The sequence below is a fragment of the Pollicipes pollicipes genome, unplaced genomic scaffold (assembly GCF_011947565.3).
Source record: "Pollicipes pollicipes isolate AB1234 unplaced genomic scaffold, Ppol_2.1 Scaffold_7231;HRSCAF=8579_pilon_pilon_pilon, whole genome shotgun sequence".
Taxonomy (NCBI): Eukaryota; Metazoa; Arthropoda; class Thecostraca; order Pollicipedomorpha; family Pollicipedidae; genus Pollicipes; species Pollicipes pollicipes.
Window position 1 is genome coordinate 38,474,719 of NW_023597034.1, and position 13,079 is coordinate 38,487,797.

Below are 13,079 nucleotides of genomic sequence, written 5' to 3' on the forward strand. Positions count from 1 at the left end.
CCGTGCCAAGTCACAGCTGGACGGTGTCTGACTGGACCGTGAGCACCGCGGCGGGCCCAGCTGGCAGCGCGCCAGGTCAGGTCGGGTCAGGTCGCGGCCGCCGGCGCCAGATCAGGTTGCGTCGGCCCGGGGCCGCGGTGGCGGCGGCAGCCGCCGCTCCAGGCGCGCCGGCGGCGGCGCGCAGCCGCTCTGGCCGTTACCCTTTGACATTTGGCCGGCGCTGCAGCCGGCGAGCTTGAGGCAGGCCGGCCGGGCTCGGGGCCGGGCCGCCGCCGGCGCCGTACCTGCCGCCGGTCCGGTCCGCGCGGCCCGCGCCAGCGCGCGTACCGTTACGGCGGGGGGCCAGGGCTGGCCGACCAGCGGCGCTGCCGTTCTCGGACGGGGCCAGGAGATATGAGCCTCCGGCCAACCGGAGCTGATGAAGCTCCCCTGCGAGAATGGCAGCTTGGCAGGACCGGCGACAGCTCGGGGGAGTTCGGAGCTCGTGGCTGAAGGGACGACAAAGGCTACGTGACGGGGAAGGCACTAATACTGTCATTGTTCCGGGGCCCACTGGCTCGTCCCGGGACCGTCATTTGCGCCGGGAACTCCCACGCCGGTGTTAAGACGACAGACGAAACTGCAGCTGTGCTGCTACAGGTCTTCGCGACTGCCTCCCGGTCGCGCACAAGCGCAGATCGGCTGCGTTACGGGCTCCGATCTATAACGGAGGATGATACCAGCCGCGGCGACTGGGGCAGAGAAGCGGCGGTGGTGGTATTCTTATGGCGTGGGGAGGGGGGGGGGGGGGGGTCTCGTGTGGGTGGGGCGCGAGGCGTGCGCTGCTGGAGTGCAGCGCGTCTGTTGTGGTCCTGGGTCGTGGCGACACATAGCCTTGGTGCGGGCGTTGTTTCTGGATAACCCGACGGGCTCACGATCGCGGTAGCATTCTTATCTGTTACTCTGCATCGGGTTTTGTAAACGTTACGCCTTACCCGCCTGTTTTTCACAGCCTTTAACGTTGAAATGCATGCGGGGTGTTGAAAGCGTGGGCGATTTATGGCGGTATCTTTGAGTGACAGCGTCCGCCCAGATTGAACAGATTTTCTGCTTTCACGTGTCTTATTTTTGAAGCGTAATATTTTGCCTGAACCCTTTTGAACCTTGCCACTATTGATGGTGAGCCAACCTCGCGACCGTCAATGAAGCCGTTACGTAGCACTGCAACGTCGTTTCAACCATGGCTTCCTGGTATACTGAAGGTCGTTAACTCACCACAAGAACTTTGATCTCATGATGCCGAAAAACCAGAATTTGAAGACCTGTCAAGGGTTATTTCTTTTCGAATGCAAAACGGACTCGGCGAAGGTCACCTTCCCGGCCGTAACAGATCATTGGGCCCACCCAGTCCAGGTAAAGTTTGCATACGATGCCGTGGCGGCGGCAGTTGTCTGCCGGAGTCGGCGTGGCTTTGATGCACGGCTGATGACCCCGGCTATGATGCCGAGTTATCTTGTCGCGGTGTTCGGACCGTGCCGTGCCGTGTCGAGCCTGTCTGCCCTGGTCCGGTCCGGTCCGGTCCGGTCCGGTCCGGTCCGGTCCGGTCCGGTCCGGTCCGGTCTGGTCCGGTCCGGTTCGGTTTCGGTCCGGTCCTATCCGGTCCGATCCGATCCGATCCGATCCGATCCGATCCGATCCGATCCGATCCGGTCCGATCCGGTCCGGGTCCGGTCCGGTCCGGTCCGGGTCCGGTCCGGTCCGGTTCCGGTCCGGTCCGGTCCGGTCCGGTCCGGTCGGTACGGTCCGGCGCCTGGTTTTATTTTCGTTTGACCCCTGGTCCAGTTTTGGCTAGAAACGGGAACCCAGGAGGGTTCTAGATGCCATATATTTAAACTATGGACGGCACCGATGACGAAAGCCGGAAGTATCGACATATGGATATTGGTTCACAGATGGGTGTATTGATATTCTCGCTTGGGGATTCCAGCCTGACGACACTCCATAAATGGTACCGCAGAAACATGAGGTTATTTTGACAATTTTGCCCAGATTTCGTCAGCATTTCCATCTCTGTGGCCGTGGGAGTGGATTGAAAAAATATTGGTTCATTAGCGCCTAGCTTCGAGTCACAAAGCGAGGCGAATTGTTTGGCTCGACCGCACATAGTGGCTATCGCGCAAAATGGCGGAGGGTCGGTCTGGTGCGGAACGGCCATGTTTCAGTGCGGTATTGGGCGAAAAAGTCCGTCAGCGGTTCATGTTGACAGAGACTGCGGGGGCCAGGTCGTCCGTCGAACTGGAACGCGCCACACAGGTGGTGGGTCGGTGCGAGAGCAACAGGTCTGCTCATCTGTTCGCTGGGCAGAGCCTGTTGCACGCTGGAGACCGACTGCGCTCCTACGGAATTATTGGCCCACACTCGTTACGGACGTATTGCATCTAGAAGCTGCTGAGTCTGGGCAGCAGCAGTGAAGGCGCTGCTCAGGTGAAAAATTCACCTCCGAAATTGAAAGAATAAGTACTCAGTGGCATATTTTTGTGCCTCACTGTGGTGTGGTTGAGTCTTACGTTACGTACATGTCCATCGCGTTAACTTTCATTTCAAACTTCGTTACACACCACGTAAACCATAATGGCAACTGAAACATGTAACAACTAATACAAGCGGCTCGTGCATGCTGCCTCCGCAGTTTTTGTGTGAAAAAGTATCGGAGGTATGAATAATCTGTTTTAGTTTCACTGCTCAAAGTTGACAGCAACCGTGTTAAATAGTGTCAGTGCGTTTGCGCTGACTGAAGCGACTGACAGAAGTTACTAATGACACAAACTGGCGGAAGCTGGCAGAAACTTAAGTACTGCAGAAACGTACGGGCCATTGCAACAGAGCAGAATGGCAAGCTAACAAAATGAAATGTATGTTCAGTACTGCTAGTGTTAGCGTGGGTGTATTCAGTACTGAAAAACAGCAGTAAACAGTAGTAAAGGCCGACAAACATTGAAAAGGGTGGCTATAGGCAGTGGTGGACGCGTTCGAGTTTACCACCGCGCGTCTGGGAAACCGGAGGAAGGGGGGGGGGGGGGGGCGGGGTTTGATTCCACGCGGTGCCCGCCCATCCTGCCAAGGTGAGAGGCAGGCGACGCCATATAGCCCCAGCAACTGAGTGCTTCGTAAAGCCCCAAATAACGATGACGACTAAAATTGCAAGATATCCAAATCTTGGAAGACTGCAATTTGTATGAAGCAAGGAACAAAAAGCATTATCATCATTCACTATGATATGAGTTATGGACGCTGCACGACCATTTGCAGTCGACGTGAACTAAAACTTCAAATGAACACGTGACATGATCTTTGAAGCGGGAGTGGAGCTGCAAACCCCGGGCACTTAACAGCAACTTTGACCAAGGAAGACACCAAGTATAACTAATCAGTCGAGGAAAACAAGCCGGCAGAAGCTAATGACAGTGAAACCAGCAGAACTGTTAATTTCTCGCGCTAGTCGAACATACTGATTGAGTTTTTGCATGTTGGTATATTGGCGATATTGACTGGTATTGATAATGGGACACGTCGATTGACTTGCAATGCCGTGATGACCACCACCTAGCAAAAATATACTGTAGAATGAATGCGTTATTTTGGGGACGAAAAACTTACGTTCAAACGTGCAGGACAAGGTCGTGCACTGTTTGTAGGGAAGCCAAACACGATTGTCTGAGCAAGCGTATGAAAAACCTACTAAAAAAAGAGAAATGAAAATCCAGAAAGTGACAAAAACTAGGTACAGCAGGCTGAAATGCCAACTCTGGTTCTACTTAGCATTGCGTTGCTTTATATTTGCTTCGCATCGTACAGACATTCTTACCGGCCGGGATGTCACTCGTGAATTACAACTAGATATCAAATAAGTGACGCCTACGTCCAAAGAATGTCCAGTAAACCCTATCTCATGCGACGGTGTATGCGAAAAGCCATATATTAAACGATTGATGGGCGGTTACTGGAGTTTCACTGGACATTGTCAGATGGGGGGAAGGGGGGGATTGATGGCCGATGGTTAGCATCTTCGACTCCCACGATGGATGAGCCAAATCCGGGCTTCCAATCAGTGCTTTCCATCCATCACCATGCTGGTGACGTCAAACTTTCACAGCAAAGGAGTGGGTCGTGCCCCCCCCCCCCTCCCTTCCCCCCCCCCTCCCGGCCATGCCGTTTTCACGTCATGTTCTGGCTCCTTCAATATGCAATTTGTTTGGGATGCTACAAATGAGGGAATGTGGTGATCCTTATCAAGCTCGTTGGAAAGCGAACTGCGATAAGCTTATCAAGTTCGTGGGAAAATACACTGTGAAAGGTCCCAGTAGACAGGTTTCATACACAAACTGAGATTGCCGGGACAAAAGTGGAAAAGGTACCCAATAGCGGTCTCAAATCGTGTTAACACATGCGCGGAAAGATGCCTGATCCATTTAACTCTAGCATGGTAGTCTCCATTGTGCTATGTGTCATCGTTTTGATAAAATGCATTCGTTTTGCAGCTTTGCCATTGTTAGCATTTACGTAGCACAGTATGATGTGCCTGAAAAGCGCATGTTGATATGCCAAGCACACGATTTGCATTCAAATTTTTCGCGAACTCTAATGAAATCTGCAGATATCTGCATGCAGTGCTCTTGGGTGCCTTTCGGCGCAAGATCGCATGCAAGCTATTTTCGAGATCTTAAATTAGTTATGCTTTACAAAATAATTTCAAAATGTTTGCTTTAAAGAACGGACAACTTTTGCAATCCCAAAAAAGGTTTCCTCCACAATCCCTTACAATGAAAATGCTGTCAGCTTTGCAGCTTTTTCATCACCTATTAGCTCCAGTGCAGTCCTCCAACAATGATAGAACCTGCATTGGCTGACCGCTGTTGACGGGCCCACATTAAAGTCGAAGCAAGGACCGCTCCCAAAAAAGGGCCCAATTATTGCAAACAAAAGCCTGCGATGGCGCCTAAATTCAACATGGGCACGAATCGGCAAATTTTTCGGCAACGCTCTGTAGTGTTGATAGGTATCTATCATTCAGCCAAGCGCATTTCGAAACTTAAATGCTTGTTGGACTGAAAACGGCGTGATTTTGTTCGCCGCTAATGTCAAGCTACATTTGGAAATTGCGCAGCGATGACCACGCCTTCAAGTGATGTATATCACTTAGCACGTAGTGCACTCCTTGCGCAGGCATGCGAGACATCGGAGACTAAGCCTCATGTCAGACGCGAGCATCCCAAATCCCTCTGTAATGAATACTCAGTCCTGCAGAATCTTCGGAGGCTCTCGGCTATTATATATCAGATCTTTGCTGACCTATACTGTATATAGGTCAGGCTTACATGATATATTTCAGGCCTTTTCTGACAATGGACGTTTGGTGTGTGTACGAGCTGGCCGGCATCTTCTGCTTAGCGGCCAGGTCTCGCGGACGGGGCTGGGAGCCCACCATCAATGCCCTCATTTCCCTAATGATGAAGCGGCAGAGTGATGCCCTGGCTCCACCCAAAAGTAGTCTTTCCGTCAGCCAATCTCTTTAATACTTGCTTGCATGACTTGCAAATATGTCTGGCGGGCTCATGCCAGGCGACTGTGGGGGCCCATTGCGCTTTGTCCTTTTGTAAAACAATGTGCGATTTCCGGAACTAGATGCTGGTATTACTTTTGTCCTGCCCGTTCCCCGAAGCCTAAGTGACTCACGGCATGGCCGTTAACGCGTCATCACGGCTCCTTCATGCTTTTTTGCATTATTTTACAATGCTCGACTGGTATAATTCGGCACTGTGTTTGGGTATTCTGTGCGCTGATTTAGAGGACTGCAAAGCGAGGCGGTCGCTTGTGGAGACCGAGGCGACCTGTTTGTGTACCCAGGTATGCCTTCTGAGGATCAGCTTTATGTACGACTAAGGTGGAAGGAACTTCCACGCCCGCCGCTCCGATAGGCAGGATGTAGCATGCCCATTACACGACGCTTTATCGGCAAGCCGGCCAGAAAACGCCTAGCACTGTTCGTTATGGGGGATGAAGGACGGTGAGCCGGTCCCTCCTGTCTCAGCTTCCCCTGCCATCCCCTCCCCCCCCCCCCCCGAGCCGGTCTGTGGGGCTTCCCGCCGGTGGGCTCCCGTGCCGCAGACGGTTGGGGTCCGGGCGCCGCCGCCTGCCTGTCTAGTGGTGACTCGGGGCTCGTCCAGACGTCTGGCCTGCCGCTCCCGCTGCGCCAGACAGGTCAGTAACTCATCACCTACGCTTGACTATTGAGCCGTCAAAGCGTGCGGAGTGCGACTTGGGTCTTGCTAAGGTCCGGGGCGGAGCATTGTCATCCCGCCGCGTCCCTGTGTAACGGTGAACTGGCTGTGGGCTTTTCAGACATATAAAACGCGAAGAAACCTTGTTTTTTCTGTGATACGATTATTTGTTCCGACGATTTTTTTCCTATTCGATGGACACGCACCGCACTGGGTGTGGCAAGGTGGAGCAGCGTTTGCGGAAACTTCCTCGTGACCAACGAGGACTCGCGTGTTACTCTGTAGCGTCCCGTGCCGTTCAGGCGTAGCTCAGTGAGCTGTTCTCATCAGCGAGCCGGCCTCCTCATCACCACGCCTCCCCATCACCGCGCCTCCTCATCACCATGCCCGCTCATCGAGTTGGTTTGTTTAGGATTTCTTGATCGTTCTTTACAGCTGGGTCCATTGTATCCCCGCCGCGTGTGGAGGCTCTGGACGGGCGGGCTGCCAGTTCGCTGGTCCTGGAGGCGAGGGCCGTGCTTCCGTCCGCTGGCTGTACGGGCCGCGGTGGCGACGGCCCGCGGCGGTGGGGCGTGACGACTCTGGCCGCGCAGTCAGTGGCCGTCGGTGGCCGTCTCAGGCGGCGCGGCGTTATTAACGCAGCGGAGGTGAACCGGCCTCCGCTGAAGCCCAGTCGATCGGCATGCTAAGGGCCGTAGATCGAGATGCCACGGAGTACGCAAACAATAGGTGATGGAATACACAAACACAATGTGACAGAATACACAGACTCCTGATTCAGGACGTGACGGGGCAAACTGTGGCGGGTCAAATGGTGAATGACCGTTTAAGTTAGAATGCTGATTAAAAAGCGAACCCTCGCCGCGAAAGCAGCCATCGTATCTCAAATATCTCGAAACACTGCGAGCGGCGCCCGCAGCGGGCCGGCCAGGGACGTCACTGGGGACGGCGACGCAACGTCACGCCGACCTCTAAACCTTGCAGACGCCGCGGACTCGACGGCCAGGGGATGTGCGGCTCCTGCGTGGCTTCTGCCGACCGCCGAGCGTTGGCACCTGGAGGGTGTTGTCTCAGAGCCGGCGCCCCCCCCCCCCCCCCCCGCCCCCCCCCCCCACAGCGCAAACTGTGCAGCTGTCACGCACGCTGTGTTTTGAGCGTTGGCTTTTTACGATAGGGCGGGAAGGTTCCTGTTGCCGAGCCCTGTTCATGCCGTGCGCGGCTCAGTTCGTGTTGTGCTTTAGAAGGTCGTGGGTTAGCCCCTGTCATGGGCTGGCTGCTGCTAGCTGTCAGCCAGAAGCGGTGCCCCGGCGGATTTGTGGCGGGCGTGACGAGTCTGACCGCTCCATGTACGCCCTTGACGAGTATGACGCGACCTGATAGCAAATGACTCTTGGTCCTTGCTGATTGGCGGCTTGGTCAAGTGTGTGAAATATGACACTGCTGATATCACGTTCCAAACCCTTATAAAGCGCTGGCCGTGTGTACGGCACTAAAGTTAAGCAAGATGTAGTACTGCTAGTCGGTCGGTTCCACGCGATGGCGGCCAAGGGTGAGGAAGGTCAAGAACTGCCGCTAACAGTGTGTGGAATGGTATGGCTTTTTACAGCCTTAGGCGTCGGCGAAATGACACATATTTGGCCTGGTTCGCAGTGATGGACTAGGATGCGGACGTTGCCGACGTGTCGGAAGCCGAGGGCGTAGTTGTGCGAATTTTCAAGTGTTTATTCTGACGTGGTCATAGCTGGCCTGTGCTTTGTGCCAGCTGTTGCTGTAAACAAGCATCTGTCAAGCATTCATTGGACTCTTACAGGGGAATGCTCAACGTTCCCAGCGGTTTTCACGTCCACGGGGCACCGAGTGACTCAAATCATCCGTTACCTTGAGCACTGCTAGAAACTGGAGATTTCGGTGGTGCATCTCGGAGGCTGTGCAGGCTGCAGGCCCTCTTTAGTTTAACTAATGCCTCCCGATATGTCGGAGACCGATTCCTTCAGCAGAAGAGCTCACAATCCCCCAAAGCAGGCTTAACTTTGTTCAGTTCTACGGACGCATTCTCGTTATCACCTGTGATGTCGAGTGTCCAGTTAGCGTGCTTGAGAAAGCTATACATAATTTGTAATATATCAATTTTTTCCGAGAAGACGTTATATGTCCTAAAAGTCTTATCAACGGCATCTGCTAGACGCTCGCTGGGCGGCCTCGTGGCCAGAGGTAGCTCATACTACTCCTCGCTGTTCGGATCTCTGACCCCGGGCGAGGGGAGGTCAGAGGTCACTCCTCGCTGTTCGGACCTCTGACCTCCGGGCGAGGGGAGACCCACACCAGCTGACGCTGACTGGCTCTATATCGACTGCACGCCATCTGCAGCGGCGGCGGCCAGAGCTAGCGCGGCGGCGACACTCACTGAGATTGAATCCTCCGTGCTTGCACTGGCGCGGCGGCAAGCCGGCTGCGGACGGGCGTCGCCGGCGAAATAAACGTATCGACCTGCCCAAAAGTGGACGCATGTGCAGCATTGAGTCTGTATTAGATTGTCAGCCGACGGGCTTGATGAAGGACGGTGGGCCGCTTCCTGATAAGGTTGACAGGGAAATTTTGTGGACCAATTTGTGCCTTGATCCGGTCTCGTCATCTTGTTAAAAATGGCAGCCGGTTCCTGTCCCATGGACACTGCCAAGCAGGGCAGCCAGCTGGACTTGGTGATGCTATTTGAATGCAGAGTGTTCCGTGACGTTTTGTTGGGCCGTTGAAGCAGTTGAATTCGTGCATCTCCCCGGTTTAGTGATCAGTTTACCCACGTTACCCATCATGTGCTGTGGTGGATGCTCCTTTTAGTGCATACTGCGCGCTAAATGGTGACATGTTTTCTCTCGGCGGCTTCGGGTTAAAGCGACCAGTTTGATCACTTTTTAGTCAGCTATGACCAAGGATGCATTGCATTATTATGGCTCAAAGAGCTTCAAAATCATATTTAACGCCTGATAAACGGGATGATAAACGTGCAGTTGACACCAAGACTATCTGATGCAGATCAATGCGTTGGAAATCGGTGGGTCTTTGCATAAAGTGATTGTGCCGCACATAGAATGACTTGAATTGAGGACACGGCACGGTACATAACACGCTCGTGTGCTTCAGTTGACATCTTGCGTTTTGACAGAATCCGTCGTTTGTTCTCATGCTACACTCGAAAAGAAATCACGGACTTTAAGGTAGTTTGGTTGTTCAGAATTTGTTGGGGGTGAGCAGCGTTTTGAACAGGATTTTTGTCCATTTAAGATCAGAGGGTATGTTGGCGCGCGCGGCCAGAACGTCGCCCGGTGGATTTTTTGCTTTCTCATCACGTACAGACAAGGGATCGTAATGAATACTACGGTATGCACACGCTGGTTGCGGCGAACGGTGTGTGTTGCCAGTGACTGCTGACATGTGCGGCCTCCGCCAACCGTGACGTGTCGGCCGTGACGAGCGTGCCGCGTGCTAGCCGTGACGGATGTCCCGTGTGCCAGCCGTGACGGATTTTCCATGTGCTGGCCGTGACCATGTGCTGGCTGTGACGGATGTGCCATGTTCTACTGATCGTGACGGACACGTCATGTGCCAGTCGTGACGGATGCGCCACGTACCAGCAGTGAGGGATGTGCCATGTGCCGGCCGTGACGGATGTGTCATGTGCCGGCCGTGACGGGTGCGTCACGTGCCGACCGTGACGGACGTGCCTCGTGCGGGCCATGACGGCCCCTCCGCCGGTCGGCCGCGCCGTGTCGCCGGTCGGACAAGATAGTGCGGCACCGAGTCGACGCTATCTGGCCGCCCGGTCCGGTCCGGCTCACTGGCGAGCGGCAGGGCCGGCCGGCGCCGGGCTGCGGCCGCAGATAGCCGACAGGGACCGCGGTGCGCGCGCGCGCCCCCGCCGCCCCGCCCCCTCCCGCCGCCGGCCGCCGCTCGGCAGGCGGTCGCCCGCGGCCTTGTCAGGGGACTCCTGGCGGTCACGGCCGTGGGGCCGGCGGCCGCGCTGCCGTGTCTGCAGGGGCGGGACGCGCGCGTGTGCGTGTGCGTGCGCGTTTGTGCGTGTGAGAGTGGCAGGGCTGAGGTGCGGGCGCGGCCGCTGACGCCAGCTCCGTCGCCGCTGCCGCAGCTGTAGCCGCGCGGGCCTCGGCAGGGCCGCCAGCTCGCCGACCGCGTCTCCGCCATGCTCATCAAGGAATACCGAATACCGCTGCCGCTCACCGTCGACGAGTACCGGATCGCCCAGCTGTACATGATCGCTGTGAGTACCGGATCGCCCAACTGTACATGATCGCTGCGAGTATCGGATCGCCCAGCTGTATATGATCGCTAAGCACCGGATCGCCCAGCTGTACATGAGCGCTCTGAGTACCGGATCGCCCAGCTGTGCATGATCGCTGTGAGTACCAGATCGCCCACCTGTACATGATCACTGTGAGTACCAGATCGCCCAGCTGTGCGTGTTTCGCCGCGGTACCCGACCCTGCCGTGTTTATGATCGCCCTGCGAGTGCGGCACGAGTGTGGTCACTCCGCCTGTTGCGGCACGAGTGTGATCACTCCGCCTGGTGAGGGAGCCGATCGGCGGCCGTACGGCACCGCGTGCTGTGGAGGCGCCGCGGCCTCCGCGGCTGGTCGCCCGTCGTCCGATGGCGGCCGCGATGGCACGGTGCCGTGTTTTGTGCGCCGTAAGTAGCTAGCCGAGGCGGTTCGTGTCGCGGTACGGTGCGTGATGTTGCCTGAGAGGCGCGGACGGCACGCGCCGGGCCTGACAAACAGGCTGCTGGCATGCGTGTCTGTGCGTGTGTACACGACGCATTCGAATGGGTCGTGCGCGACCTTCGCGTGGGCGTGTCTTACCTGACCTGACATTGCGCGGCCGCCACTGACCCCGTCTGACCGGAGCTGATCGGATGGCGCTTTCTCCCTCTCTCGGGCATGACCTGACTGTGGCCTCGTCTGACCCCGCAGAAGAAGAGCCGGGATGAGACGCACGGTGAAGGCAGCGGCGTCGAGATTCTGGTCAACGAACCGTACGAGGACGGTCCTGGCGGTAGCGGGCAGTACACACACAAAATCTACCACGTCGGCAGTCACCTGCCCGGTAGGTGTACCCGAAATACACAAAATCCACCACGTCGGCAGTCACCTACCCGGTAGGTGTACCCGAAATACATAGAATCTACCGCGTGGGTAGCCGCCTGCCCGGTAGGTGTACCCGAAACATCCGCAAAGTTTACCGCGTCGGCAGCCACCTGCCCGGTGTGTGTACTCAAACACACAAAATGTACCGCGTCGGCAACCGCCTGCCCGGTAAGTGTACCCGAAGCACATACAATCTACCACGTCGGTAGCCGCCTTCCCGGTAGGTGTACTCAAAACACCCACAAAATGCACCACGTCGGCAGCCACCTGCCCGCTGTGTGTACTCAAAATACATACATAATCCATCACGTCGGTAGCAACCTGCCCGGTAGGTGTACTCGAAGCACCCACAAAATGTCGTTGGTCAAATATGTACCTAAAGCGCATCGCTGGCCCGGTGTATGGTCCTGAAACAAGCACGAAATCTAATCCGCCGTCCGCAGTCATCTACCACGCGTGTGCAGCCAACACACAGACTAGACCTTCCACGTCGGCTCCTCGTCTGGTGCGCGTTCTCGAGTCGGTGGCGCGGACTGTCGTGGCGATTGACGACAGCCACCTGACTGTCGCGTTCACATGACACGCCCTCCTGGGTACCTCGCCGGCCGCCCTGAACATGACCAGTGGATTGCAGCTGTTTGCCGCCCCACTATTCGACGTGTAAAGTGTGCTTACATCCCCGAACACTCAGCAGGACCTTGGAACGCCTGTGTGCCCTCTGTCCACGCTGCCGATTTCACATTTACCGGCGCAATAAATCCGTGACGTACTCCCGCACACCCGTAGCTTTACCCCGCCTGGAAATTAATTCGTCGGGGCCATGAATGGGGGTCGTCGGGGCTCGCAGAGTGTACCGACAGCGGCTCTCCCCTCCGCCGAGTCGACGTGAATGTACCTTTATGTAAACGCGCGTTTGATTCACGCCGACGATGGCCCGGGGGCATTGCCATTGTGTGCTTTGCATTGTGTGCATGAACAATGACGCAGCGGTGAAGATCACCTGGTAGATATTGGGCATGGTAGGTCGTTCGCGGTTCCCGTCAGCCGGCCCTGTCCAAGGCTGTACGTGTCATGCGACACTGCACCTCTCGGTGGGTGCAGTGTAGCGTGAGCGCTGTTCAAGCGGGCATGGGGAGCCGGCGTCGGGCGTGACCCGGGCCCGTCTGGAGCGACCCCGCCGTGACCCCGGGTGCGGCTTGGGACCGGGTCCGGCTGAACGGCCGGTGGTTCGGCTGGTGGCTCGGGCCGGCGGCCGGGTCTCGGAACTGTGTTCCGGACGGCAAGGGGGGGGGGGGGGGGGCAGCTGGCGATCTCGCGGCACGGGCGCCACCCGTCAGGCACGCGGACGACAGGGTCTGCTCACAGACCAGAGGTCTGGCGACCGCCGGTCTGACGTTCTCTCCCAAAAGCCACGGCCGGCCCGCGGACAGCGGCCTGCCGCTTCGACACCCGGGACGGCCAACCAGCGCCGCGCAATCCCAGGCAGGCGGCGCAGCTCGGCCTGGCGCCGCCTCATTTACACACCGACCCTCCGGGGCGGTGGCGCAACACGGTGGTGACACAGCGAGCCGGGCGATTTAACTACAGCGTCCTAATGGCGGGAACGCTGGCATGTGTGGCTTGCGGGATTCCTGGCGTCACTATGGCCGTCTCCCCTGGCTTCGGCCTG

General features: G+C 56.6%; 1 protein-coding gene across 6 annotated transcripts in view; it reads left to right on the plus strand.

Moving 5' to 3' along the window:
• The window catches only part of rdgB (retinal degeneration B), a 53,697-nt gene that overhangs the window by 9,779 nt on the left and 30,839 nt on the right, over positions 1-13,079 (plus strand). For all 6 annotated transcript variants that reach the window (XM_037232603.1, XM_037232606.1, XM_037232605.1 and 3 more), the window contains exons 2-3: positions 10,396-10,527; positions 11,237-11,369. In XM_037232603.1, the coding sequence (XP_037088498.1) occupies positions 10,450-10,527; positions 11,237-11,369 (211 nt within the window). In that variant the 5' untranslated portion in view covers positions 10,396-10,449. The remainder of the gene's footprint in view (positions 1-10,395; positions 10,528-11,236; positions 11,370-13,079) is intronic.